The sequence below is a fragment of the Hakea prostrata genome, chromosome 11 (assembly GCF_041222555.1).
Source record: "Hakea prostrata isolate BN-2017 chromosome 11, UWA_Hpros_2, whole genome shotgun sequence".
NCBI classification, from domain to species: domain Eukaryota; kingdom Viridiplantae; phylum Streptophyta; class Magnoliopsida; order Proteales; family Proteaceae; genus Hakea; species Hakea prostrata.
Genome location: NC_142610.1, coordinates 429,708 through 457,463, shown reverse-complemented (window position 1 = coordinate 457,463; position 27,756 = coordinate 429,708). Strand labels below are relative to the sequence as shown.

General features: G+C 38.3%; 1 protein-coding gene across 1 annotated transcript; it reads left to right on the top strand.

The window, feature by feature from the left end:
• Positions 1-22: 22 nt before the first annotated feature.
• On the top strand, positions 23-27,756 carry LOC148999494 (protein serine/threonine kinase). Its single transcript, XM_089139480.1, has 14 exons — positions 23-102; positions 436-550; positions 723-769; positions 893-963; positions 1,047-1,160; positions 1,279-1,454; positions 1,577-1,665; positions 1,900-2,017; positions 2,218-2,291; positions 4,041-4,088; positions 4,497-4,665; positions 14,313-14,444; positions 16,942-17,025; positions 27,087-27,756. Exons 2-14 carry the CDS (start codon positions 467-469, stop codon positions 27,270-27,272), a joined length of 1,392 nt encoding a protein of 463 aa, XP_088995606.1. The 5' UTR covers positions 23-102; positions 436-466; the 3' UTR covers positions 27,273-27,756.

The window sequence follows — 27,756 nt, the reverse complement described above, 5'->3', positions numbered from 1 at the left end:
TCCAGACTGAAATTAAGAAACCCCTAATCCCCCAGGCCACCATGCTCGCTAGATGTAAAGAAGTCTGCTTGGTGAAGGATTCCAGGGAAGACCAGGAACGAGGTAGGAATTTGCATCTGTTACATCTTCTTTCTCGTCTTCCTCATCATCTTCTTGTTCTTCCGCTTCGTCTTCAAAACGATTCGATTAACCCTTTGAGGTTTCTGCACTTCAAAACCTTCCTTCAATTTAAATCTTTCACTTTCGCGGCAACAGTTGAAACTTTACTGCGGCACTTGAATCTCCACTCTCTATCCAAATTCTTTGTTCTCAGTGGATTACCGCTAAAATTTTTAATATCCAATTCTGATGTGCGTCTTTGTTTGCATCCCATCCAGGGGTAGAAGAGTCATCTCAAACGCCTCTCTTAAACTGACTTGTACCTGAACTTCGCAGATTTTACAGCAATTGCAGGTAGTTTGCAGAGATGAAGTTGGATGTGGAGGTACTGAGATATCTGACGAAAGATGATTTTAGGGTTCTCACCGCCGTTGAGATGGGAATGAGAAACGTAAGTTAAGATTTTTCTTTTAAAGAGACTAATTCTCTCATCCATATCTTAACTTCCAAGTTGAAAAAATTAAAGAAATTAATCAACTCTTAATCAGCTGCATCCATCTGTGAAACTATTCACAAGTTGAATTTGCTTGGTTCTGAAACACTGTTCTCCCCCTTGGTTTCAGCATGAAATTGTGCCGTCGGAGCTTGTTGATCGCATTGCTCGTCTCAAGTAATTTTCCATTCGTTTGCTTGTCATTGGCTTATTAATTTTCCGGATTAAATATTTTGTGTTTTTGACTTTTTTCCCCTGCCTGATATTCTGCTGGGTAAAACTAATGCTCGTACTGTTTAGGCATGGAGGCACCTACAAGGTGTTGAAAAATTTGCTCAAACATAAGCTATTGCATCATGACTCTTCAAAATGTGAGTATTTTTTTCTACAATGTGAAGTCTTGGAAAATGTAGAATTGGTCTGAAACAGATTAATCGTTTTTTCTCATATGTAGATGATGGGTTTCGGCTTACATATCTTGGGTATGACTTTCTTGCCATAAAGACATTGGTTAATCGCGGAGTATTTACATCTGTTGGTCGTCAAATTGGTGTGGGAAAGGAATCTGGTTAGCTTCTTGGCCTGCTCTCCCTCTCCACCTATATATATATATAGGAAATAGAGATAACACATTTTACTCCTTTTGTTTCATATGATAATAATGATTGAAAATGTTTTTGTTCTAGACATTTTTGAGGTTGCCAACGAAGATGGCACAATTATGGCAATGAAGCTTCACAGGCTGGGAAGGGTCTCTTTCAGGGCTGTTAAAAATAAGCGTGATTATTTGTTGCACCGTTCTAGTTATAATTGGTTGTACTTGTCACGGCTTGCTGCACTTAAAGAATATGCATTCATGAAGGTTGCTAATTGACTTTCCTTTTTCCTTCCCTTTTTTGAGGTTAAACTTAGGTTTCTGTGTGCTCAGCATCTTTCACTTTATGGTTGTATTGTTGTATGATTCTTGAGTCCCATCTCATGTAGGCTTTGGAAGAACATGGATTCCCCGTTCCAAGTGCTGTGGATTCTAACAGGCATTGTGTCATTATGTCTCTGGTGCAGGGATATCCACTGTAAGAATTCACCATTTGAGTTTTATCAATGCTTTTGTCTTTTGTTCCTGACCTTTAGTTATCTGCCTTTCTGGGTTTACCCATTGAGTTAGAGACGTAGTGATGAATGAACTCTTGCCTTTATGTACATGCAGAACTGCATTCCCTTATTTCAGAGTTTCTATTGTGGCGTGGGCGGTTGTTTTCCTTTATTAGCACTGAACATTTTTTTTGACTCTCTTCTGTTTTGTGCAGTGTGCAAGTGAGGCAATTACAAAATCCTGATACAGTGTTTGAGACAATTATTGGTCTTATTATTCGTATGGCAGAACATGGCCTTATCCATTGTGACTTTAATGAATTTAATATAATGGTACGTATATGAGGTACTCTAGTTGGTCTTGTTATGTGTTTCTGTAGTGATGATTGGATTTGTTTTATCTTGGCATTTTTCCATGGCTTAAATGCAACCTCAAATTGGTCTGATTGGCATGCAATTCTACTCATAATCTTGGTTTGGTTGTTTTTTTGTGTTTTCATCCACTCACGATGGCTGACTCTCAATTATTGTAGATTGATGATAATGAGAATGTTACTATGATTGACTTTCCTCAAATGGTCTCTGTTTCTCATCGTAATGCACAAATGTGAGTTGCTGTTCCTCCTATGCTTTCTTTCTTCTTCTTCTTCTTCTTCTTCTCTCTCTCTTGCTTTCCTTATTGATATTTCATTTTATGTTAATGCCCCCTTCATTGATTATACATGTTATTAGGAATTTTTTTTATTGTTGATCTGAAGAGGAAAGGGAAAAAAGGATGAGAAAGTCATTTTTAACCTTCACTCCCCTCGTGGATAAACCACATCAAAGGATTACATGATTAAAGAATTAATCCAAATTAGAAATTTATACCACACACTCTTCTAGTCAAAATCACTCTACAGAACAATAAACCCCTGAGAATTAATTTGGATAAGTGATGTAAAAATTCCCTTATTCTTTGAATTTTTGTATTGGGGATCTTTGGATAAGTCTTTTGCATATTGTTGGCTATTTATTTATTCTCCATTCCAATGTAGTATTGGAAATTACGGTCTTCTGGGATTGATGGTATTAATGTGTGTTACTGAAACTTGAAGCATCACTCGTTCATACTAATGGTGCTTCCTTGCCCAGTGGGTATAGCAGACTCTAGGCTAGATGGTAAACCTTTGTTGCTCATACGTTGCTGATGAAAAATGTGCATAACTGATCAAGGAGGTTGACTCATCTTTAGCCATTAGCATAGTTGTCAAAGTTTGTCTAGGCGACAGAGTGGTTTTTTGAGGCAAAGCGATTCATTGTGGTTGGGAAAACGTCACTTTTGTGTCCTATGCGGTGCCTTATTCTGTCTTAAACTAAAGCAGTTTGCTTTTTTATTTTTTATTTTATCGGATATGGATTTCTTAATTTATACGATCTGCTTTTTTTATTTATTTAAATTTATAATTTATTTTTTGTTATTTATATGTATTCTATGTACTTTTTGTCATTGCTAAATTTAGTGAACGGTGTACAATTTGAAACGGTGACAAAGTTGTTTACTTCTTAAACCTTTAAGCATAATTGAGTCAATTTGAGTCTAGTGGATTGAATCAAACAAACATGGTTGATCACAGATTTTAGTTGCCTTTAACAGCCTTTTGTCCCCTCTAGATTCATCATTCTGTTTTATATTTCATCACATTGTGAATTGTTAGTTTCTGCAGCTTTTTTCCCTCTGTACTTATAATTTTGTTTTACATGTCATCATGTTGTGAATTGTAAACTTGTAATTTAAGTCTTTAAAAGCATTTTCCCCCTTTATATTCGTAAACTTGTTTATATGTCATTATATTGCAATTTGTTACCTATTTGAGTATCACTATAAAATAATAGTGCTATATTAGGAAAATAATATTTGATCGTTGCTTAGTGGGAGCTCGAATGCTTTGGAATGCCTAGTGTTTTGACGACTATTGTCATTAGATGGGTGTCACAGAGAGTTCCTTGAAAACTTTTACATCTGATAGTAATTTAGTAAACAAGGTCTTAAGCTCTAAAGGAACCTCTGATTCTTTTGAAGGCCTTCATCCTCCAAAACCCTCGTTGATTTGTCAGCTAAGGAGGAGTTGTTGACTGAGAGATTTTGTTTCGGGGGGTTGAATTGCTTTTCATTCTCCATCTGGGACAGGTTTTTTGTTGGTGACATCCCTAACAGCACCCTGCCTAATAAATAATCTATCATCCACCCCCACTATCCCCCCCCCCCCTCAAAAAAAAAGGGGGGGGGGAAGTAAACAAAAAGAAAGTAAAACTGTAAAAATCTTTTCCTTTCCTTGGAAGTTGCATTCATTTTGTAATAATCTTTGTATTTCAGGTACTTTGACCGTGATGTCAATTGCGTTTTTAAGTTCTTCAGCAAGAGGTATGTGATTGTGGTGATTGAATTCTGATACTGATGCTTATTATGACAAACCAATATGATCATAACTTTAAGCTCCAATTCAGTTATGCGACCTACATGTGTTTGATTTTCCCATTCATTTTAACTGTTCTACACTTCATCTACGTTTTCAACATGTTACTTTTTCATTTTTTGCTTTGTTATTTGAGTCATTCTATTCTTTCTTGGTTAGCTTCCTAAGATTTTGATTGCTAACATGTTTATGCTTTAGAGATTCTCCACTTATTTTTGGCTCTATGGTATTTGGCCAACTGTAACTGGTATATATCCCTATTGTACCTGCTTTTGTTAGTTTGGAGTAGCAAGTGCATGTGTTTGTGTGATTTACATATTCCATATAATATTAATTTGTATGTCTGGTTGCCTCAGGTTCAATATCTCTTTTGAAGAGAACACAGAGGAATGTGATGAGTCCAATTCAGATATGACTGAAAATGGCAGACCCTGCTTTTCTTCCATTGCAAAATCTGCTGGGTCTCTAGACAAAGAACTTGCTGCTAGTGGATTTACAAGAAAAGACCAAGATGATATTGAGAAGGTACCAATGTGCTTAATCTGCAGTGCATTTTGGGTTTATTTTGGTTCAGCTGCTTCTTCTAGGATTCTAGATGTTCAGTTTCCAAATATCAAAAGTTAGGATCTAGTTGAAACAGTGAACAGTCAATTGGGAATCCTCACTGCCTAAAAACCAAAAAGCCCATGTCAGCCTGGGCTTATAGTACTAGTTAATTTAGGAATCGTTTGGTCTAAATCTAATACTTTGCAGCTTGATCATTGTTATTAAACCAGTTTTCTGCTCACACATGAACAGTAACATGCGACCATCCCTTCCTTAAAATCAGTGCTTGTGGGACCCAGCTTCGAGGCTCAATGCTGGGCCTAATTGAAGACTTTTTAACAGCTTGTGGTTGGTGGCTTCCTGATTTTCAGGAAGCTTATCTGCTGCAGATCTGGGTTATTAGTAGACCCCTCATTAATCAAGTTGTTGGGTATGGTTAAGTTGTGGATTAGTTGAATGTCATTATTTCTTCTCTCTAAATCTGTATCAATTTTCTAATTGATATGGCTCGTTCTTTATTCACATTCTTCAGTCTGATCAAGTTACTCTGTTGCTTTCCACTTATGGTGATGCAGTATCAATAGACTAGTTCATCAGTTTTGGTCCAACCCCAAAATGAACCGGCCCGGTGGGGTTTGGTCCAAGTCCAACAAGAGTTGGACTTAATTAAATAAATTATTCCAGTTTTAATTTTAGCCTTTTAATCTTTTTAGTTTTCCTTTAGGAGTGATTTAGAGTTAGAGTTGGAATCTTCATTTCCTTGTTAAAGTTGGTTTCTTAATTTACTAGGATTCCTCTCTTAAATAGCCTGCATCAGGCTGGAATTCCAGATTGGAAACTTATGAATTTATGTTTGTGAGAGTTTATGTGGCTGTGTGAGTGTGAGCACTCTCTTCCCTCTTCCTCTTCTTCCTATTCTTCTAATTCTCCTTCCATGAAAGCCCACCATAGCAGGTCTACCCTACACCTACTCTAATTGGTATCAGAGCTGAAGATTTCCATCCTTGAACCTTCGCCGTCCTCTTTTCTTTCTCTTCCTTCACTGACTTTGTTCTGTGAAATAGCCCTTACAAAAGAAAGTAAAAAAAGATTGTGTAACAGCAGTCCCCATGACTTCCCAAATTCTCTCTTTCTCAATTCATAAATCACTGCAGTTAACCCCATGATTTCCCTCAGCAAAAGTCATCTCTTGGGGATAAGTTTGACTATAGAAAATGATTGAACATACAGTAATTGTTTTTAATACTAGTTCATTAGTTTTATCATAAATTGTTATAAGTAGTGCAAAAGGTGGAGAGTATTCATTAATCTGTTTCAGTGCGCCCTTAGAACAGAAAGTTGGTTAGTCACCTTAAAAAAAGTTCATATCAAGTCCCAGACAAAAATGTATATAAAACGTGCCTGAAATAAGGTTAAGAGGGGAAAGTTTTGTGCGTGTGCATGCGTGTTTCTGTGTTCACCTGAGAAAGAGGGAATACAATTTCAACCTTCTGGTTGTTAGTAGTGCTTTTAATAATAAAATGTCTGGACTGCTGATTGATGTCTCACTGCCCTGAATGGTGTACAACCATTGTCTTGGTGGGTATTCCAGCCATTCTAGGGACGGGGAAGTTACAGAAAAATTTGTGAACCTCAAGGAAAAAGTTCCATTGAACTGTAAATATCTTGAATAGCTGTCACAAAGAGAGATTAGATGCTGGAGTTGAATTAATGGACTTGATACAAAACCCAAGTCTCTTCATTTGCAAGTAGAAGAAGATAAAGTAGTCCAGGTGTCTTAAACAGTACTTTGGCAGTTGGCACTTTACCAAAGCTAGTGGAATCAATGGTTTAATTTAAGTAATGGTTTATTTAATTGCTAGTTTTGTAGTCATGTGCAACTTTAATTGGTTACATGATCTTTTTACTTTAATTGGTTACATGATCTTTTTATTCGCATTGTGATGGACGTCGGCTGAAGGTGGCTTTCATTTTCTTAGTTTAAGCAAGATTATGCCTTTTCACCATTATAAGAAAAAGGAAAACCATGGGGGGCTCACCTTGCTGTTTTGAAAAATTTTCTGCTCTTTCAAGCTGCTGTGACTTGTTTCCTCCTTCAAGAAACTCCATCCAGGCCTCCTCCCTAATTGACCATCATAAGCCCTTTAGTCACTTTCCTCTTTTCAGAATCCCTGAAGAGTAACCCTAATTTGCTGTTACTTCAACTCTGGTGCACTTCCACCATTGCAACTTAACCAAACCTTCCCTGTTGTACTCTCCTCTACATCCACTTGGCATAACCCTTTTATCAAATCTGACCCTAACTCGACCAAAAACCCTGAAGTACCTGTTCATTGCAGATACTGGTTATGGCTTCTAGGTTGTCTCCTTCCAATCTAGAACTACATAGCAACTGTGCCTCCTTGAGCAACTTATAATGAGAGTGACTCTTGCTTTTCTTCTTTCTCATTCCTAATTCCAAATCTTCTCTATCACATGGTTGTTTACACCCCTAGGGTTCATCCAACTCCCACAGCCAATGCTTTTCCCTTTTTTTGTTCAGCCACCCTACTAATTCATCCACAACGGATACCCTTTCAACCTAGTGTGCTTGTCTTATACAAAATCTCCTAAAGTGCCATGTGTACTATGATCCTCTCCAGTGATATCATCTAAGGCTTTGTGGTCATGTGTCTATGGTAGTGAACTGGTCAACATAGATTTAATTTTGTTTGGGAGAGAACATGCAAGAAAGTGTGCTGGCAAGGGAGAGTGCACCCAGATAAAGTTTGGTTAAATATTTTAGTGCATTTCTGTTAATTACTCTTGCTATGTTTCATGTTCATAATTCAATTTCTCTTTGCGACACTACTAACTCTATCTAAATCATGAAAGATTCTGATTCCTGACTACAATTACCCAACATGAGTGACATTTGGTGCTTTCTTCCCAATTTATTTAAGAGTGTTCTTTCATATTTAAATCATCATTGTTCAATTTTCCCTTGGTGTTTCGGTTAATGTATTGACCCTTTATTTTTGGGAGGTGGGGTGTGGTATGGGGGAAGTTGGGACCAGGTGTATTTTTCCCTCATATAGAGGCAGATCTATTGTAAATTTGTAAATAAGCATTATTTGCAATGAGAGCCTCCGTTGATTCAGATTCTGAACCACTCAAAATCTGCCTGAGTCACCTGAACCCCAGAAAGAGTCAAAGAATCAGCATTTCAACTGATCGGCTACTGATTACTTGTCACTCTCTTTCTTTCTTTCTTTTTTTTTTTTTTTTTTTTTTTTGGGGGGGGGTGTGTTAAGGCTTCTTATTACTTGAACCAGGATAATAATTGAATTCGCAGCAGGACTTGGCTCCCACAGGTTGGGAGTGCAACTCAGGATGTTTGATTAATGCTCCCGAGTTCAGTTTCCATAAAGATATTATTTTTGATCCTCCATAATCTATAGCTTTGTAATCTCATGTATGTTAAACTCTCAGTCGCACATGCACCAGTTTGTCTCCATCATAAATGTAAGCTACTCTTGCTTCCCCCCACATCCCTTCTTTCTCTGATCACATAAAGATGAGACCTGGAACCATAAATCCTCTTTAGTTGGCAGTGGTGGTAATTAATCAGGGACCTTCATGATAAATGTTTATCATGAACAGGATCTGTAAATCATGTTTACGTTAGACCTAACATGAAGTCCATTTTCAACTTAAAATGTTATCATGAGCTATATCTAAATCATGTTTATGTTAGAATTAATGCAAAGTCCATTTTGGACTTAGCTGGTTAAGTTCATTAGTGAGATTTCTTTTGTCTGTTTCTGTGAAAGTTTATGAATGGTTGTTGGCCTATGATTTCACATTGTTAAGATATACGTACCTTTCATGAGTTGAGGTTTAGTTGACTGTCTTTTCTGTTGCATATGGGTGTAGATAATTTATCTTGGAAGTTTTTTCACTTCATTGTGTAGGTTTGTGTTTTCCTACAATAGTCTTTTGCATTATCTTTTCTAGGTAATTTCAAGGTAGAAGTGCGATCATAGGACAAATTTGGTTGGTTCTTGTTAGAAAAGGGCAATTTAGGAAGGGATTGATCCATCGAGAGTTAGTACTTTGCGCTAACTCTCGATAGGAAAGGGTTGTAGGAATTAAGAGTTTTATACCAATTGAAATAGGTTTATGCTTTCCTATATAGAATAGACTTGTAAATTAGCCTATATATAGAAAAGTTACTTTGAGGAGTTCTCACAAGATTCATGAGACTCCACAACAAAATCGTGGCTTCCATCCTCTCCTCTCCTCTCCCCCATTCCTCACCTTATTCTTTCTCAAAATAACATGGTATCAGAGCAATATTCTTTGGCATTATCACTACGAAAAGTACGAATAGGAACACCAAATTGAGTACGAATTTCAATAACAAAATTGCAAAATATGTCAAATAATTCTGAACGATTTTTCATTAAATAAAGCCAAGTGACTCTTGAAAAATCATCCACAAATGTAACAAAGTATCTGTAACCTGAAGTAGAACTAACAGGACAGGGTCCCCACACATCAGAATGAACTAGAGACAAAGGGTGGTCTGATCTGGTGTTTATACGAGGAGGAAAACTCACACGATGAAGTTTTCCAAATTGACAAGACTCACAATCCAACTTTGAAAGAGAATGAAAACTTTTATCTACCAATTTTAGGGTTTCCAGAGAGGGATGCCCCAACCGACAATGTATTTGATGGGGGATGGAAATACTAGAACAAGCAGTAGAGGATATCTCCTCGAATAGATACAACCCCCCAGACATACGGCCTCTACCAAGTATCTTCTTCGTCGTAAGATCTTGAAATAAACAATAGCCAGGAAAGAATTTCACCAAACAGTTATTAGTGGAAGTAAATTTTTGAACAGATAATAGGTTAAATGGCAAATTAGGTACGTAAAGAACTGAGGGTAGGGTAATGGATGGAGTGAGTTGAATTGTACCCACTCCTTTAACATTGATATGAGAACCATCAGCAAGTGTAACCAAAGAGGATGATGGAACAAAAGAGGAAAATATACCTGTAGCCCCGGTCATATGATCAGAAGCTCCTGAATCAATGATCCATGGGTGAGATGTGGTTGAAAGGCAACTAGTAGCATTACCTGTCTGAACAAGGGTGGCAGCGGCTGATTGTGGTTGAGTGGCCTGAAACTGAGTGAAACGAATATAATCTTCCTCAGTCATCTTTACAGTCTTACCCTCAGGATGAACTATAGTAGTTGTAGGCGCTGATTCAGAAGTGATAATTGCATTCGCCATGTGTGGGGGCTTCCCATGAAGCTTCCAACAGTATCGTTGAATATGTCCTGGACGACCACAATGATGACAAGTCTTAACTTGTCCTGGACTGTCAGTAGAGTTGTGTGAACCTGGATATTTTCCAGTATTATTTCCTCGAGTTCGTCCTATATTTTGTCCACCAAGGACCTGTCCTCTAGAGGTGCCTCGAGAAACTGTTGCCAAAGCTGAATTTTCTGTAGAGTTATTGGTACTCTCCCTTGCAACACGAAGAACTCTTGAAAATGTGTCGGCTAATGTGGGTACATGATCACTACCAAGAATCGGTGCTGTAACTGCCTCAAACTCCTTTCCAAGACCTCCCAAGAAACCCATAACAGCTAATTGCTCTCTTTGATTTTGCATAATTTTGACATCAAAGGAGATAGGTAGAATAGAGTTTAGTTCTTCATACATTCTTTTAAAATCTGCAAAATATTGGGTAATATCTCTACCTTTTCTATCTACTCGATAAAATTCCTGGGACAATTCGTAGATTCTAGCTAGATTATTCTGACCAGAATACAACACATTCAAATACTCCCATAATTCCTTCATAGTTTGTAAGTGAGTCACCAAATCTATAATGTTATCTGCCAAGGAATTAAACATCTGCCCAAGTATTCGTGCATCCACAATTGCCCAAGCATCATCATCTATGGGTACAGTCTTAGTCAAATGATCTATCTGTCCCCGTCCAGTAAGAACAATTTTAACTATAGCCCTCCATTGGTGGAAATTTGATCCACCCTCCAATTTCTTCTCAGTTAACCGATGAAAGAAAGCTATTGGTTGTAGGTGGATATTCACTGTGAAAGTTAATCCTGATGGTTCGTTAGCTCGCCTGAAAGCTCGTCTCGTTGCCAAGGGCTATGCTCAAGTTTATGGCATAGATTATGTTGATACTTTTTCGCCTGTTGCCAAGCTTACTTCCATCCGTATTTTAATCTCTCTTGCCGCTACATACAAGTGGCCCTTGTTTCAGTTGGATGTGAAGAATGCCTTCCTTCATGGAGATCTACATGAAGAAGTGTATATGGAGCAACCACCGGGTTTGTTGCTCAGGGGGGAGAAGAATAAGGTTTGTCGCCTCCGCAAATCATTATATGGTCTCAAGCAGTCACCTCGAGCATGGTTTGGACGCTTTACTACTGTTGTAATAGAATTTAGGATGACTCGTTGTGAAAGTGATCACTCTATATTCTTTAAAAACTCTGATGCAGGCAAGATCTTTCTTGTAGTTTATGTTGATGATATTGTCATTACAGGAGATGACACTTCAGGAATTGATAGGTTAAAGACCTACTTACAAGAGAAATTTCAGACCAAAGACTTGGGCAAGTTAAAGTATTTTCTAGGAGTTGAAGTTGCCCAATCAACAAAGGGCATCTTCTTATCTCAACGGAAGTATGTACTGGATTTACTTTCTGAAACAGGAATGTTGGGATCAAAACCTATAGACACTCCCATGGAATGTAACTTAAAGTTAATGCCAGAAGATGGAACCCTTCTTGATGATCCAGAGAAGTACAGAAGGCTTGTTGGGAAGCTGAATTATTTGACTGTGACTAGACCTGACATTGCCTTTCCTGTCAGTGTTGTGAGCCAATTTTTGTCTGCCCCACGAACATCACATTGGGATGCAGTTATACGAATTCTGAGGTATCTTAAGAAAGCACCAGGACACAGGCTTCTTTACACTAATCATGGACTTAAAAATGTAGAAGGATTCTCTGATGCTGATTGGGCTGGATCACCTATTGATAGAAGATCGACTACAGGCTCTGCACATTCATTGGAGGAAATCTTGTATCATGGAAGAGTAAGAAACAAACTGTGGTAGCAAGATCAAGCGCAGAATCTGAGTATCGTGCTATGGCACAGGTAACATGCGAGATGGTATGGATAAAACAATTACTCCAGGAATTAGGAATTATTGATGACACACCAATGAAGTTATGGTGTGATAATCAAGCTGCGGTTCATATAGCATCAAATCCAGTCTTTCATGAACGTACCAAGCATATTGAAGTAGATTGCCACTTTGTTCGTGAGAAGTTACTGCAAGGCATAATATCCCTCAAGCATGTGAGGACTGGAGAACAACTTGCAGATTTGTTCACCAAAGCTCTAGGGAATACAAGGGTTACCTATATTTGTAACAAGCTGGGCATGAGTAATATATATGCTCCAGCTTGAGGGGGAGTGTTAGAAAAGGGCAATTTAGGAAGGGATTGATCCATCGAGAGTTAGTACTTTGCGCTAACTCTCGATAGGAAAGGGTTGTAGGAATTAAGAGTTTTATACCAATTGAAATAGGTTTATGCTTTCCTATATAGAATAGACTTGTAAATTAGCCTATATATAGAAAAGTTACTTTGAGGAGTTCTCACAAGATTCATGAGACTCCACAACAAAATCGTGGCTTCCATCCTCTCCTCTCCTCTCCCCCATTCCTCACCTTATTCTTTCTCAAAATAACAGTTCTTATGAATTAGCAGTGCTTTGCCTATTCAACAACAAGAACGAGCCTTATCCCAACTAAATGGGATTGGATTCAGGGATCCTTGCCTTCCAATCAGCTCTATTTGAGGCTATACTAGGTACAAGGTTTAAGCAATGCATATCATTTCCCACGACTTCTCCTAAGGTTATCTTAGGTCTACCCTGGCTCTTCTAGTTCCTTCAATCTGAATTAAATCACTTCTTCGTATGACATGTTTGTCAAGGCGACAAGGCGAAACCACAGCGCTTTAAATTGAAAATGGGCCAAGGCGACCAGATGGCTGCCTAGGCGGACATTTTGACAACCTTGCCGTATAAGGGAATTTAAAGGCTTGTGTTGAACGGTTCGTCCTACCTGAATCAACTTTCTCGTAGCTTATCCTTTATCGAGCTACTCTCATACCAGCTCTAATATGATTGTTCTTTACATTGTCTTTCCTAGTTTTTCCACTCTATCCATCTTAGCATCATCAATTCTACTATGTTGAGTTAGTTTATATGATGTTTCTTAACAGTCCAATACTTTGCCCATATATCATAGCTGGTTGTGTGATGGTCCTATAAAGTTTGCCTTTGAGTTCTAAAGGAAAATATTGATCACACAAGACCTTGGATGCATCTCTCCACTATGTCCACCCTATCTTAATTCTTTGGAAAACACCATCCTCTCTATCGTCTAAAATAACCGTTTTGTGGAATCTCCTTCTCATCAAGTTTTATCGCCTCATCATGCATCCGATTGTGACTGAAGTTGTACACTAGATATTCCGTCTTCGTTCTACTTAATTTAAAGCCTTTTGATTTGAAAGTTGCTTTCCATGATTCTAACTTTGTATTAGTCCCTACATGTGTCTCATCTACCAACATAATAATATCATTGGCAAAAGGCATTCACCAAGGAATGTCTTTGTTGAATCATCCATATTAAGTGCAAATAAATATGGGCTTAAAGCTGATGTTTGATGTTGCCCAACTATATTTGAGAATTCATCACTTTGACCCTCATTTTCGTTCTTACATTTGTCAGTGAACTATCATACATATATTTTATTGTATCCACATATTTATTTGCAACATTTGTTTTCTCTAGCACTTACCAAATTAACGCTGTAGAGATTATCATAAATTTTCCTAGCTCAATAGACCATATGAAGGTCTTTCTTACACTCTTTGTACCTTTCCATAATTCTCCTAATTAGGTAAATAGGTTCCATTTTAGGTCTTCCAGTATAATACCAAATTGGCTCTCCGTAATAGTGGTTTTTTTGTCTTGAATGGGTTTCAATTACTTTATCCCATAATTTCATAGGATGACTACAGGACTTTGCTTATTAAATTTATAAACCAATGAAGAACCTGTAGTTTGGGTATTTTATCAGTGGTTGATGAGCCCCAAGTCATCTCCTAATCTGACCTCTGACCTTATCCTAGAGAAGTGTTGTGTGTTGGTTTTTTCCCTCCAATAACTTTCACTCCAATGGACATCTGGTTTTAAATATCTTCGGAATTTTGGTTGTTGGGATATTAACGAAAGCAAAAAATTGGCATGGGCTGAGAATGGTACCAACTGACGGTCCATTTGCTTTGGGTAGTTGACAAAACTTGTTGAATATATATCTTTTTGTTATAGTGGGCGTATCCTCTCTTCCTTTTTTGGGCGATAGGCACCTTGCTCATCAAATTTCTAATACGTTCTACTTTGATCTTTTACTGTAAAGTAGTTTGAAATCTCATTTCCTCTTCTTTTCACTAGAATGTATAAGATAATTTCATAAACAGTGTTTTCCTGTTGCTTTCTGATGTCACTAAATTTTGCAGTTCATAGAATGTGGAAGTGAGAAGGATTCTGGTTCTGATTCTGATGACACTGAAAATTCAAATGGAGGAAGTCTCCCGGATGATTGTGGAGCTAACCACAGCAAGTTGGAATTGTTGCAGCTAGTGGATCTGGTTAGTACTTCTCCTTCTCTCTCCTTTTTTACTTCCCCCTCCTTCAATTGCAACCTGGATCAGTACATAATGAAGACAAAAGATAATAACTAGGACTTCTTTTCATCTTTTGTTTGTTCCCCCCCCCCCCCTTCTGCACATGAAGGAACATAAAAGGATAAGAATAATAGATTTAAGAAGAAGAAGATAGAAGGGGGGGGGGGCGGGTTAAGGGATTGGCTATCTTAGCCTTGGCCTCCGCAGCTGTCTCAACTGCTGAACATGGATTGTACTCCCTAGCAGTATTAGGCCAATCAATACAGGAAACTCCTGGTTTAATCTTCTATTGCAATGAAGGGGTCTATGTATAGCTTGTAAAGCTTTACAATGAATGAAAACTTTTTAAACTGAGAACATAAACTATTGACCTAATAACTAGTGACAATAGAAACTAACTCAAATTAGGTACATACTAGGCTTATAATTCATCCACATACATAAATAACTAAATATAAACTACTAGAATGTAACCCAACTAAGCTTCTAAATCTTCATGTATTTTGATCTTAGAATCCATGTATGTTTTGGGAATATTCCCACAGCCTTGCTGGGCTGGTTTGGGGGCTTATTTCTATGGGTATATATGGGCTTCAGTCTACATTAACCCCCTCCCCAATCTCCCCCCCCCAAAAAAAAAAAAAAAAAAAAAAAAAAAAGAAAGAAAGAAAAGAAAAAAAACCCAAAAGCTACTAATTTTAGTGGTATGACGACCTACACATTGGCTTTGGATAGTAGAAAGAGAACAAAAGGACCAGGATAAGGAGGCCGTGGATTTATCTTCTTTTAATTTAGTTGATGTATGTTAAATGGAGCTTGTCATGTTAAGATTCCAAATATAACTTCTCATTAATCTTGCACAAATTGAGACAAATCCCTTGGTGTGTGTGTGTGTGTGTGTGTTTTTATTTATTTATTATTATTAATTACTTCTGTCTTCATTGAGGAGCCCTAGAATTTCAAAATTATACTGCTATCTGAATAAAATTTTGTTCTGGACGTTTACCAGCCACCAATGTGGTCATTCACTAAAGGCTTTATCCCATACATGAGTCTTATTCTCTCATTTCCCTGGAGATTTTCTGCTCAACTAAAAATAAACTTTTTCATGACAATTTCAATCCAAGCCCTTTGGCCATATCCGCCCCTTTGATAGCTGCACTGTTGCTCCATATCATACTTTCTAGCCATTCAGTCATCGATCTCGAATGCTTGTTCATTACTGAGCATCAGAAACCAACCATTGGTGGTATTACATCACATGGTTATTGATTTGTTATCTAAGAATGAATCTGTTTTGGGGCCATGCTTCGAATATTCAGATACTGGTAGGTTTAGATGTTCAAGCTCCTACTCTTTTAACGTCTTACACCTCAAATGGTGTCTGTTAGAATAGACACTTTAGTTTTTGGGTTCTAGTCAAGGATAGTCTAGGTATTCTGCTTATCTGCTTGGTTCTTATTTCTCTAGTGTCACTTGAGTCATTATATATATTGAATAGAGTGGGAGCTCCAACACTAGTGTAGAACTCCGAAGGTCACACAAGCACACAGATTCTCATATATCTTCTTCTTCCTCTTCCTCTTCTTTACTCTTTCTGGTGATGTCTGTTGGTAGTTATTTATCCTTGGACTTTGTCTTTGCATCTCAATCATATATGTATGTGTGTGTGTGTGTGTGTGTGTGTGTGTGTGTGTGTGTGTGTATATGTGGGTTAGTATTGTCACAAATATAATATCTAAACCAGGAAATATTCAGATAGATTAAAAGGAATAATGTTCAGAAGAAACTGTAGTGGATAGTTACACCAACCCCAGACCTTATCTAAGAACTTACATCTGGAATCGCTCTTTCTCAACATATGATGGAAGATACAGGGTACTCAAAACATGGTGTAGAAGTTGGTTATGACAAGTAAAGACAAAGAAAGCCTCCTTAAGTGTGACAGGCTAACATCAACAAAAAAGCCCAATCCAAAAATGAGCCAGAATAACTACTTTGTTGCTACATTTAACTTCTCAGTTTTTTGATAACAAATTTAGTTTGAGCTAAAGTAAAAGGAAGGCCATTAATTAACCAATGACAGTAATTCAAACTTCAGCATTACCCAGCTTTGATGGAACACTAGCATCATGTTTAAGTAGGGAACAATAAGGAGAACCAGTGACATATGTGAACTTCGGACCAGGCTAAACCTCTTAGAGAACCTAACTAAGACCTGGGCCCAAATTGAGATTTGACCTGGGCTAAACCTCTTCTTCTTCCTCCTCTTTACTCTTTCTTATGGTGTCTATGGATAGTTATTTATCCTTGGACTTTGTCTTTGTGTCTCAATCCTGTATTGTATGTAAGTATGTGTGTGTGTGTGTGTATGTATTTGTCTGATTCTCACTGTGCAGTTAATTTGTCCTTTGTGTTCTTTTGATGTGACAGAAGTACTTTATTTTTTTATGTGGCCTAGGAAGAGGATGACATAGATGAAAATCTGCGCTCTTCTGAAGCAGTCAACTGCAATGAACCTGAAACTTCAGAAGCAGATGAGAAGGTATGCCCATTGAGAGTCTTGTTACTTCCACTTAAAATATTCCCTGCTTTCTTTAAAGTTGACCTACATATGTTTGGAACATTTGTGGCTCGATTATAGTTGGCCTACTTTCATCTAAATAATTATGCAATTGTTACAGTAGTTATAACTATTTTATTCCAAGGTTGTCAAGGCGCCAAGGCGACCAAAGTTATTGGGTCAAAATTTTTCAATACTACTACTTTTAAATTACTTTTTAATACAAGTACTTTCTATAATAAGTTAAAAAACATTTACCAGTCACATTCATCCAAAAATGAAAGCATTCAAGAATCATAATTATGAAAAATTATCCAAAAAAAATAACATAAACATAAGTTTATCTCATCAAAGCATCATAACAATGACTATGTATTAATAGAGCGAACATGATAAATTAATAGATCTCTTTATTCCAATTTCCAAGTCATTGTCCATTAAATGATTAATTGATTCTTGATGTTGAGTATGGCTCATGTTGAGTATGGTAAATCAGAACTATAATTTCTCAAAGCAATATCAAACAAAGTTGAGACTTATGGAAAGGTATAGAGAGTGTAGGAAAGACCTTCGTATGGTATTTATTGACCTAGAAAAAGCTTATGATATAGTTCCTAGAGCCTTAAATTCGACAAGTACTAAAGAAGAGAAGTGTTACAAGTAAATATGTAGACATAGTTAAGGATATGTATGATGGTATAGTGACAAGTGTAAGAATCGTGCGGGGACAAAGTAATGAATTTCCAATTACAGTTGGACTACATCAAGGATCAATTTTAAGCCCTTATCTATTTGCACTTGTAATGGATGAATTAACAAAGACATTCCAGATGAGGTCCCTTGGTGTTAGTTTTTTCCTGATGATATCGTGTTGATAGATGACACTCAGGTGGGGATTAAAACCAAGTTAGAATCACGGAGAGTAGCTTTGGAATCAAGCGGCTTTAAACTAAGTAGAACAAAGACAGAATATCTAGTTTGTAACTTTAGTTATGATAGGGTAGACGATGAGGTGGTGAAACTTGATGATAAGAGATTCCTCAGAGTGATTGTTTTAGGTACCTAGGTTCAATCATAAATGAAAGAGGTAAGACCACCAAGCTCTCTGCATTAGCTGAACGGTAAGACCTATATGATGGTGGGTCCTCCGTGCTATATCCATGCTATGTCCCATTCCATTTCCTCGAATATGTTGATGAAACATTTTTGCTTCGAGATGCAGCTCCACTGTGGTCTGAATCCTGTATTGCATTGGTCAACTGACTCTCACTTGTGAGTCTTGGTGGTTGTCCTCCCCCTCCCTGACTCTCATGTATTGTTGGTGGTGGTGGTGGTCTATCCCTAAGATTAGCTGAATCTTGATCATGAGGCCTGACACCGTCCTCATCTCCTCCATCATCATCATCATCATCATCCTCTGGGGATGCTTGAGTTGTATCATCCTGGGGTTGGACCAAGCAATTAAATCCTCACTTTAGTTTGATGCTCTAGGGTGTGGCACGAAGGACGGGCAGGCCCTGTATGTGCACTCCCCTCTTGGGCCATGAAGTCTGCCTTATCAGCCTCCATCTCCTCTACAATCTTTCTACTAGAATAACTTCTCTCCTCATCCAACAAAGGTTCTCCATTGTCCCTGATCTAGTCAACTACTGAGTTATCATCATCATCCATCTCAAATATGTCAGCCAACTCAATCGTGTTACTCTCTCTGTCCATCTCCTGTCTAATATGATCCTCCCTCAGTCTCATATTATAGTGTAGGTAGACAAGTTCTTCTGGATGCTTCACACCCAATCAATTGTGCCTCTTTGAGTGGATGAGGCTGAATGTATTCCAATTTCGTTCACATCTAGTGGCAGAACATGTTTGGGAGAGCACTTTGCATGCAATTGTACTCAAGTGGAGTGAGTCACAACCAAATTGCCACCACCATTTAGCTGCAGCAAATGTAGACTCTAAGCCATTTCAATAATCAGTACTTAAGTTTAAGTAATTAACTGAAAGATATAATATAAGCAATTAAATATATGATGAATTAACTTACCCCCATGGGCAAATTCCCATCCTGATATGGCCACGGAACGACCGGAACTTCCAGTGGCATCCCTAAATGCCTTTGTCTATCTAATAAATATATAAAGAAGGGGGAAAAAAAAAAAAACTATGTTAATACTTAATAACTTAGTATAAAACTACGAACTGTAAATATCAAATCACAATCTAACTTTCATAAGGATGATTGCTGTTTAGATGGATCCGGTTCCAACCTCTCCACTACAGTTTGGGCGGCATCTATCAAATCTTGCCTCATCCAAACATGTCTTGGTAATGGTACTTGGGATTTAGATAGTATACTGTGTGAAAAAAAGCAAAAATAAGAGGGAATAATCAATACTTAATAGTGTGATAATATAATAAAAATTAAATTGATTAGTAGACTTAATAACTCACCAGCCTTATGTAGTGGATGCTACAACATAGACTCCCATCTAATTTGGATGATGTTGAGGATTTTTTTTATTGCCCTGTGGGTAGACCTGAGCAACTTGCTGCTTCATCCTATTAATTGCAGCCCATATGTGTGGTAGAGTAGGTTTTCTCTACTGATTTACCATCCTCAACACATGCACCACAGACTAAAGCATCTTCACCACTATCCTCACATTCTTTCAGAAAGTGTCCTCGAATATGGTCAATTGTCCTCTTCTTCCTCCTACGGATGAAGAACCCTCCTAGTTAAACCACTGCTCTGATGCAAACATGCTCTTAAGGCCAGTCTTCTTACCCTCAAAGCTCTGCAGTGCTATCCAATCGGTGGAAAATTTGGTTATGCCTGGCCTCACTAAGTCACCTTGACACTTGTCCCTCATCATCGTTAATGCATAGGTGTGCTTATAGATGAAGGTGTTAACTTGTCGGGTTTGCTCTGGAGTTTCGTTTCGATTTGCAAAAGTGCAGAAATTTCAACCATTTCAATCAAAATTTAGTCCATGCTGATTGATACCCACCAAGATGTACGCTTGTGTTGGCTAGGGTTTTTTTATTTTATTTTTATTTTTTTATATCTCGATTTTTTGAGGGACCAAGATCTCTATCAAGTCCTAGATCTCAAACCATGCCAACAAAAAAAAAGTGAAATGAGGGAAGATTTGACCTGGGGTGTAGTAGGATTAATTGTAAAACAATTTGGACTCTCGATTTTCTGCTATAAAGCCATGTGCATGAGGGTCTAGCCAGCCCAGGGTTTGCAGCCTTAGAAACTGTTTCTGACTTGAAACTACAACCGATATATCACAAATGAGCAACCTTACCATTGCACTAAGGCCCCCCACACATTTACTAAATTTCCCAATATGCCAATGTAGGCCTGGTTTTCCTTGGCCCTAGGCTTACAAACAGGGTCCAGTTTGACCAGCCAGGCAGTGCCTCAATCAGGAGGTTAAAGAGAAGTTTGCCTTTTAGACAGACTTCATGCAAAGTTAGTTCACTTTAAAAATTATGCGTGGAATCTCCTCAGGGTTTTTTTTTTTTGGGGGGGGGGGGGTAAGGCGTGATTTGGGGGGAGGGGGTCTGTGGAGTGCAAAGAAAGTGGATTTTGGCAGGAAGGAATTTGTGGAGTACAAAGAAAGTGTATGTCAACTTTGTGGTTGCATAAGCCCATAATGTCTGTTGAACAAATGATGGTTCATCTCCAGTACATTTCCATGCACTATTCTCAGAGTTCATTGAACTAAAGAGTGATTCATTTCTCATTTCCTGGTTTGTTTCCAATATTCCATGTACTATTCTTTAGACTTCTATTGAAATAACAACATTTTCATTCCATAGTATGTTTTAATGTACCATTCTTCTCTATGGTGTTCCTTTATGAGCAAAAAATTTCATGCGTGAATCATTTTCAATTCATTGATCTCAATGTCATTTTCATTTGTACTGTATCACATTTATTATATTAGTATTGACTGGTTTCAGTAGATATCCTGGCTGCTGATAGAGAGATTTCTTGACAGTTATTGGGTTGTAGGGGATGCATTTTCTCCATATCTTGACAGTTGTTGAGCAGGAAAAGAAAAGAATAATAAGATGAAGTTAAATAACTTAGTGGTATACTTCAACAATGTAATTTTTAATTCTGGTAGAAGGATAAAGCTAAACAAATAGACAAAAGATGGTATGAAATCAGAAACATCAGTGCTTAAAAAATTTCCAACAAAAAGTTGATTTCACATTTCAACTCCTCGAATTGCCTCAAACATGGATGCTTGTCATGTCGCGGTGATCCGAGGCATTGGAGAGGGTGAAAAGTAGTTTATCAACTCCCCTGGACGCTTTGACAACTGAACAAACCTGTGTGAAATTGACACAATCTATTATGCGGCCAAACATTAAACACGAATGAACTCTTTAACTCCTTACGGCACCACAATTGTAATGCTCTGTGGAAAGTTTGCTGTCAGGGCTGCTGTTTCTTCAATTTAGTTTCTTTCAAAGTGCAGGCATTTACAAGTGCACACATTTACCAGACAAATTAAGTGAGACCAAATCAGAAGCACATCTTCAAAAAATTTTAAGTCAAGGTCTATGGTGGCAGAGAAAAAAGATATTTTATCATACACTGTCAGCAAACTGTTCAAGTTTTGTAGAATAAATGAGAAATGAGAAATGAGAAATGAAAATTTACAAAGAGAAAAGGGGATGAGGTTTTAGGACTTCCATTCTTCACTTCTTATATTTGAGGCTTGGGGGATCGGCATTGGGATTGGGGCAAAGAGGCTAAATATTGGCTACCTATGTGCCAGATTTTAGGCTGTTAAGGTGAAGTAACAAGGAGGGAGACGTGCTTACCCTTGCCCTCCCCTCATTTAAGCATATTGGCAGCATTAAAAATCCCATCAGAAAAATTGCTAACTATTGGCGTGTGGTTTTTGAGTGTTGGAGACATGGCTTCCACTTTCAGTAACGCCACGGTTGAAAATATAAATATGCCAATACATCCCTGCTGGTTATAGTTAATACTAAAAGCAGGGGTAGGTCTGAATCTCCCTACTTTGATTGAGCTAATTGATTCGAGTTCAAAAACGAGGCAGTGTGAGGGCTTTTTCCATCTTTGAACTCTTAGTTGGACCAAGCAGCAGATTTCCACTTTCTTAAGAAGTTAGTTGATAGAAGATAGAAAGAGTCTTCAGCTGAAGACCATGGAACCAACCTTTGTTCCTTGAATTGGTATTAGATCTGAAAGGAAATTTGTTTCTGGACTATTGATTATAAAGGACCCTGCTGAATCTTGTTTCCATTGATCACCAATGTTAGAATTGCTACCCTGCTCATTTTCTTTAAAAAATAATTGTTGATTTGCTGATTTAAAAAGAGAGGTTGGACCTGCATGGATTATGGACGAGCATTAACACATTGGTTTTTTGATGTTCTTTTACTTCAGACGGCATAAATTACAGTGTGTCCAATGTGTACCATGCAGATTTCCATACCATCTGATGTTAGGCTAAAATTAAGAGTGGCTTAGCCCCATTTAATCCACAAATCAGAGAATTAGAAACAGGAAAAGAAATTAGGACGTAGTGGTTTATGGATGAATATCAAGTGGAGGGGATGGCAGATAGGATGTTTCAACCAATTAAATTCAGTTGCTGACCTGTTTCGAGTGGAGCAGCAGCAGCAACTTAGGAAGTAACAGAAGATTTTGAACAAGAGAAAAAGAGAAGGATGGATGGATTTAGCCTCATCAGCAAGGCTCCTCCCAAGTCTAAGATTTAGCAGTCAACAAGAAGGTTCCTAGACCCTAGGTGCTTAGCTCTCATAGAAAGCCTTCTTATCACTTAATGTGGACAAGAGAACAGTAGCTGTAAAGCAAAGCTTCATAACTTATACATTATTCTGGCCTGTACATAAGATTGCATATTTATAGAGCAAAGGGTTGCTCAACAAAAGTAGGAACTCTTTATTACTCAAATGGAAACTAGACTTCACTAAGTTATGTAGATAATATTTTCAGCAATAACAGGATAGGAACTTGCTAAAATAAAAATAAAAAACTATTAGGCTTTATAATTCAGCCGCATGTATGAATAACTAGAATGGAAACATTGATGTAGAACCTAAGAATGACATAAATATAGTAAATAAGATCTTTAGACTTCCAAAAGGTCTTCACTTGATCTGGTCTTGGGACCCAAAAGAGACTGTGATGTAAGTCTAACCCTCAAGGGCCAGCCTTCAGGATCATTTAGGGTGAATTCAGCAGTAAATTAGGGCTTTAGACACCTGCAATTATGTCTTCTAGGGCAATTCAGAGGTGCACAGCAGCTGATTTGTGCTAGTTACCCCCTGCGGCTAGGGTTTTTAAAGGTCTAGGGGGGGTTTTTGGGTTGATGGGGAAGTAGAATGGGGTTCGGCTAGTAGGTTTAGGGTTAGGGTTTCAATAAATTAAGTCTGAATTATGTTATAAAATATCCAGACTTAATTCCAAAATTGGGTTTCTAGGGGATGGTCTAGGTTAGAGTTGAGTGTTAAGGTTGGTGAGAGGGTCAGGTATCCTGGATGGAATGGGTTTTGGATGAATGGTTGAGAAGTAGATAATTGAAGTTTTAGGATTTTTTGTGGAGAAGATGAAGAGCAGAATTTAGGGTTTAGGTGAAGGGGGTGGGGAATGGGGATTGAGTGTGAGTGAAGGGAAGAGGAAGGTGGTCCTAAGTGGGTAAGGAAGTTGGGTGTTTTTTTTTTTTTTTTTGGGGGGGGGGGGGGGGGGGGGTTAGAAGATACAGAAGAACAAGGATTTTGGGAGGGTTGGGAAAATTCTGGGTTTCCCATGCTGCTGCAAGGAGGAGAAGAAGAAGAAGAAGAAGTAGAAAAGAGAGGGGCTGGGGAATGAAAAGGAATGTGGAAAGGCTGCCACATGGATTGGGGGAAAGGGGATGGGATTGCAAAAGGGATGGGGGCTGGAAATTGCAGAAATTAGGGTTGGGAATGGGGAAAAGGGGCTTTGGATGTGAGAAGTGGGGGCTGGGCTAGGGGCCCGGAGGGTACTTGCTTTAGACGAGGCTGATTAACAAAAGTTGCAGTGGACATAGAACTCAAAAGTGCCACAGGATGTCTTCTCTGGAACTCCACACATGTGATATCCCTCAATCACAAATTTTTCATCTTGCCTTGTTTGCATGTGAATGGCTTATTTATAGCCTCTACAATTAAGTATTTCCTAATAGGACTCAGCAAACAACGAGTTCTGTTTGGAAGAGAACTCATACTCGCACTATTACTCAATTAGAAATTAGGAAACTAATTCGAGAATGAATTCTATTATAAGGACTTCTAAATAAAAATAACTGCAGGAACTCCTTAACATAAGAAAGAATCCATTTTGCAAGACGACTCCAACTTGACTCTCCTGCTTGGACTGGGACTCTAAACGAGGACTCAAATAACAGGGTAAAAGTAGTTTTGGACTCCTAAAATTATGCTGCATCTAACCAGACTAATTGGGACTCAAAAGGGATGGTCAAAACAACCAAATTGCCCCCCCCCCCCCAATATGGTTTGGCTTTTCTGTTGGTTTTGGGCTGCAATCCTCCTGGGCTTTCAGTTCTTGGGGCTTCTCTTGAGGGGGGGGGGGTCCTTTTGGTTACATCAGACTGACACCGTTCGTGTAAATAGTGTTTGGCCTCTTTTTGGTACTCCCATAAGACCAGCTGGGCTAGATCCTATTGAATCTGGTTTAGTTCTGCCAAGGTTCTACATCACTATCACCTCCAAAATCTCCTACCGAGCACCTCCTCTTCCTTTAGAAACAAATATGGTCTTCTGGGTAAATGGTATTAGATTCAGATGTGCTGTTGTCTCCAAGTAGCGAAGCTCTGCTAATTCTCTGCTTCTCTTCCTTACGGCTGTTAGGATGGGAGGAATTCTGAGAAGGGCTTAGAATTGTAGTGAGGGAGAACAAAAGGGAAGAACACATACGCCCAACTGTCTTTGGCAAGCAAACAATGGCAGTTTAAAATTTTTAAGGCTGTGTTCTATGTATTAAATTGAATATATTGAGAAGACTAATATAGAAATAGATACTGTTCTTAGGGGAGATTACTCAAAGAAAAGCTGACAAACTAAGCCAAATCTGAAAAACGAAATTACCCAAGTAATCCCAATAAAACCTACTGATTCAAATAAGATAGAATATATCAAAACATTGCATCCAAGTATCCTACCAGCCCTTTCCAGACCTGAAAGCCAGCTTAGGACCAGTCCTTGGTTTGGGCCTCCAAAGTTTGTCACAGTGGTATACTCAGGCACAGGCAACGACCATCAGTCCCACCATCTCCCCGACCTTGCGGAGCGCCTCTCCCCCCTCTCTCTTGCTTTTTCTTCCCTTTTTCTCTTGCTACTTCCTCTCAACCCACCCCCCCCCCCAAAAAAAAAAAAAAAAAAAAAAAAAAAACCCTCCCCAATGAAATAAAATAAATAAATAAATAATTTATGAACTTCTAAATATTGGAAGGAGCTGGAACGAGCAAGAAGTCGACCATCCTTAACCATGTCTAAGTCCAAAAAACTTTTCTGCAATAAATCCTTGTAGAGTTCTGAACCCTAGACAATTCAATTTCTTTCCTATGAAATTTGTTTTGCATATTAAGGGGGTGGGGGTGCTGGATAAGATAAAGACAAAATCAGTCTTTACTTGTCTAATTTTTCTTCCTTAGCCCTGTACTAGATTAGAATATGAAAGGGGAAAACATCACCATCCATGAACACAAGTATGGGGGATAACAATTTCCATCTAGCCTTCGTTGTCATGGTATTGATTAACAGGGTTTTCACCACCTTGACTTATCAGGCTTATGTGGTGAGGAAGAAAATCTATAAAATTCTGTCATACATCATTTTGGAAGGAGCCATTTCTTGCACATCATTTGGCTCAGACTTCCACAAACTCCTTTTGGTTATTTTCTTTTCCTTCTTTCTTTCTTTCTTTCTTTTTATTTCTTCCTTTTTTTTTCTTTTTTTCTTTTGGGGGGGGGGGGGAGAGTTGGTTTGGAGCAGGCAATTTTTATATATTGGGGATGGGGCAGAATGGAAGCCACAGTCTCTTCACTAAGAGGTATTTGTCTTACCAATAGAGCAACCCCACGATGGTAGCCCCTTTCTTTTATGAACCCTACAACTTGTTCCCCCCGACCTTTCTTTGTACCCTGATCTTCCAGCTTCTGTGTCCCAGGTGATTAATTGCCCCTCAAGTTTTCTTCCTGACTTTCCTCTGTTTCTTTCTTATCCCCTATTGCATCCTATGCTCTCTGCTTGGTTCGGCTTGGCGTCTCCCTCTTCCCCACTGCATGTGATGTGGGTTTTGAGGTTAGTTGGCCAGAGATGGAGAGGAAGAAGTATTAATAAACATAATATGTATGGGCAAATTCGAAAATAGGAAGAGAATGAAAACGTATATATGAAAGTTGAGATATCCCAATATAATGCGCATGAAGCACAGCATACCCTTATATGAGACGAGATATATTGGGTGTTATTTACCCAATAGTTATTTACAATAGAGCAATTGGATGAATTAAATGAAATGGGATGAAGATGGATAGAAGCAAACTGTTCTACTCTGCCTTCCAACTCTCACACCCCCACACCTCCAGTTCTGCCACCTTTCGTTTCAGTCATGCATACTCATGATTTGGTCTAGTATTACAAAGAATTGCCAAGTGAAAACACTTAGTTATAGCTAGAGATGAAAGGGGCCACTCATAACTCAGATAGAGCTCAGGGAAGTGAAGGCATGGGTATTGATGGATGGAGTGAGTCACATTTGTTGCATAAACCCAAAGAGAAAAAAATATATAGGGTGATGGGACACATCCTTCTGAACAATGTGATGCTTTTTTACCCTTCCATGGGGAAGAGAAATTTTTTATTTGTGACTTTGACATATTGCTTTGTCTTTTGACTACATAATACCTCTCTTCCCCTACCCCATTGCATCAAAGATGCCCATTAACTGTTGCATTGTCCATGCACTAACATTCCTTTTGTTTCAGGAGGATGATGAGAACCTCAATGAAAATGATGCTGAATTGATGAAGCGCTTGAACAAGCAGAGGCGGCGAGCAATAGCTGCAGCTCATGGGGGCCGTAGGGCCATTACCTCCAGAAATTCTTACAAGGATAAGGGGGGTAAGAGTTCGCAAAATTCGAAGATCCAGAATCAATTGAGTGGTTGGTGATGGACAATGCGAGAACATTTAGTGCTAGTTTTCCTTTTGAGTGCTCATAGCAGGGTCGGTCTTCCATCAGTTCCATTTGGCAGATAGTAGGGGCTAGGATTGTTCAGAAAATGTTTGGTCAGAATGATCAGAGGTTATGAACTTTTCAGTCTCATCCTGTTGTTGAATTTTTGATGGTTGACAATAAGAGATGAGGTATATAATATTATTTGGATTTGGATAACAGTTTCACTGTTGTAAGTAGTATGGCTATTGTTAAAATTGGTGTAGTATTATTAAAGTCTTTTGATCTAGGAATTGTATGAAAAGTGAGGGCCCAAGAGCATGATGTTAGAGGAGACAAGATCTCTATGGGGACACAGGTCGAACATGGCTCAGCCGCACTCTGTATATCTCCAACAACAGGAAAAATATACATGAAAGAATTAGCAATTATTAAATCCGAATGAAATCCACATTTGATTAGGATCATCATTACCAGTTT

Coding starts and splice junctions, on each gene's coding strand:
- LOC148999494 (XM_089139480.1), top strand. CDS start 467: ATGAAGTTGGATGTGGAGGTACTGAGATATCTGACGAAAGATGATTTT. Junction 4,089..4,496: donor TTTAAGTTCTTCAGCAAGAG/GTATGTGATTGT, acceptor TGGTTGCCTCAG/GTTCAATATCTCTTTTGAAG. Junction 4,666..14,312: donor ACCAAGATGATATTGAGAAG/GTACCAATGTGC, acceptor TAAATTTTGCAG/TTCATAGAATGTGGAAGTGA.